This window comes from Ostrinia nubilalis, chromosome W (assembly GCF_963855985.1).
Source record: "Ostrinia nubilalis chromosome W, ilOstNubi1.1, whole genome shotgun sequence".
Taxonomy (NCBI): Eukaryota; Metazoa; Arthropoda; class Insecta; order Lepidoptera; family Crambidae; genus Ostrinia; species Ostrinia nubilalis.
Window position 1 is genome coordinate 10,397,764 of NC_087118.1, and position 2,364 is coordinate 10,400,127.

General features: G+C 48.3%; 1 protein-coding gene across 1 annotated transcript; it reads right to left on the bottom strand.

Moving 5' to 3' along the window:
* Positions 1-674: 674 nt before the first annotated feature.
* On the bottom strand, positions 675-1,465 carry LOC135086303 (uncharacterized). The gene is made up of 2 exons (XM_063981089.1): positions 1,125-1,465; positions 675-1,077 (listed from the first exon to the last, which is right to left on the bottom strand). Exons 1-2 carry the CDS (start codon positions 1,463-1,465, stop codon positions 675-677), a joined length of 744 nt encoding a protein of 247 aa, XP_063837159.1.
* Between the last annotated feature and the right edge of the window lie 899 nt (positions 1,466-2,364).

Here is a 2,364-nt window from a genome sequence, read left to right on the forward strand (position 1 = left end):
TCCGTCGTCCTTCTTCCTCACCATGTGTAGAGCAGAAGACCAGGGACTCTCCGAACGCTGAGCCGTACCACACGCAAGCATGTCCTCGAACTCCTTCTTCGCTGCTTGGGAGCGAACTGGATCAAGACGTCGAGGCTTGCAAGATACCGGTGGACCAGGGCTGGTTCTGATGTGATGCAGTGTGCTATGCTTGGGTGGAGAACGAACGCCTGCCGGTCTGGTAATCTCTGGAAACTCGCGCAGAAGTGTGTGAAACTCGGTTTCACCGGTGACGGCTTTGACAGAAGCGATATCGTCTGAATTTCCAGAAGTAACAGCTGCTACGGACAGGGTTGTGATTCCATCGACCAAACGTTGGTTTCTGCAATCTACAAGCAAATTGTAATGGCTCAGGAAGTCTACACCGATGATAGGCTTCGAAACGTCTGCTATGATGAAGTTCCAAGTAAAATCTCGCCTGAGTCCCAAGTTCAGGTGTAGTAGTGCAGGTCCATAAGTGTGGATGATGGAGTTGTTCGCTGCGATGAGATCATACTTGGTCTTAGTACAGGGCGTCTTGATAGCGGATCGCGGAAAAACACACAGTCCTGAGCCAGTGTCCACAAGGAACTGCATTTTTGATGTGCGATCCGTAACGAAAAGACGGCCTGTTGCAGAGGGGCAGTCGTGGGCCGCTACTTCCGACCGCCCTTGGAGTTTTCCGAGGGGAAGCTGCAAGGCTGCTTACATTTCTTCGCCTTAGTACCGTATGTGAAGTGGTAGAAGCAGTGTGGATGGTCAGGTGGTGGTTGCTTTGATCTGGAGCGGCTGCGTGAGCGATTGTAACGATTGTTCTGATATCTCGAACGTGATCTATTGTCGGAATCTTCAAGTCTGCTGGTCAGCATAGCCACTTGCCTGGTCAACTCTGCGATCTGGTGTGCCATATCTCCGTAGGGTACTGCAGCAGAGGAAGTACTGGCGACTTGCGGAGTTGACGGTGCGATCTCGTATACTTTGTCAGCTAACTCACCCAGTTTGTCCTTATCGAGGTCCATTTGAGAGGCGATGACCGTCTGGATATTCTGTGGCAGCCTGCTGGACCACAGAGTAAGCAGGAAATCAAAAGACACCGAAGGACCAGCCAAACCCGGTGACGTAGGAACTGAGACGGCTTCCTATCGCCTAGCTCTTCGTGCATCAGCAGCTGCTTAATCCGCTTTTCCTGAGAAGCTGAAAGTCGTTTAATTAGTTCAGACTTCAGCTTTTCGTATTTTTCCGTAGGAGGCGGGTTGGTGATGATGTCCTTCACCTCGATGGCATATTGGTGGTCTAACTGCGCAACCAAGTAGTAAAACTTGGTCTCGTCCTTAGTTATTCCCGACAGGACAAACTGTGATTCAACCTGCGCGAACCACAAAGCAGGCTCCTCAGGCCAGAAGGGCGGAACTCGTACGCTCACTTTTAAAATTTCGTCGTTGCCCATTTTTACAATGTGAAAAAATCGCTCACCGCTTGTGTCCAAACCACACACCAATCTGATTGTAGAATTCTTGATGTAATATTCTTCTTCTTCTTCGTCGGGGTCACCAGATATGGGGGGTTATTTGCCAATAACCGACCATATATTGTCCTCGGAATTATATTCCGATTGTAATAATCACTAAGATTATTTTTAGGTAGTACAGACGAGAAAATGATAGTAGGACGAACACGGTAGAATGGAGAAATTATTAACGAATTAAGAATTGTATTTAACGGCACAAGTAACAAATAATTAATTAAAATACAATTATATTACCAGAATTATTCAAAATGATGTTAGCACAACGATCGCGGAAGACAGAGTGTGTCATCGATTTTTCAATTCTCTTCAACGGCGATGAGTGAGCGGGGAACGATGAGCGGCGTTGAAGCGAAACGGCAGCATACGTCTCCACGGGTGCGCGAGCGACGCAGGCGTACCGCGGCGGCAGCGCGCATGCGCCGAACGTTTGTTCGGTCAGTCGGAGCTGGCCCAATTTCATGAGCGGAAGCGGATTTCTCAGAAATCTAAGGCGGGGGTCCAAGTTAAGGTTGTGGCGGATAGTCGCCACAGAGTATTTCTCGGGAGCAGACCGCGCGTTGTCCTTGCGAGAATTTTACAAAAATGGTTATTCTGCGACTGTAGCGCGTAGATTTCGCCACTTAAATGATACTCCAAGCATTCTTCTTATTAGGAAATGGGCCAAAAAGTTTTAAGAGACCCGTACAACGCTGGAATAGTAAAAATCCGGGCAACTATGGTCATCAAAAACGGTAGAGAACGTGGAGAGTGTTAATCAGTCCGCTCGTGACGACCCGAACCTTTCAATTCGGAAGCACATTAGTGCTTTAAATATGCAT

Coding starts and splice junctions, on each gene's coding strand:
- LOC135086303 (XM_063981089.1), bottom strand. CDS start 1,465: ATGGGCAACGACGAAATTTTAAAAGTGAGCGTACGAGTTCCGCCCTTC. Junction 1,078..1,124: donor TTCCTACGTCACCGGGTTTG/GCTGGTCCTTCG, acceptor TCTGTGGTCCAG/CAGGCTGCCACAGAATATCC.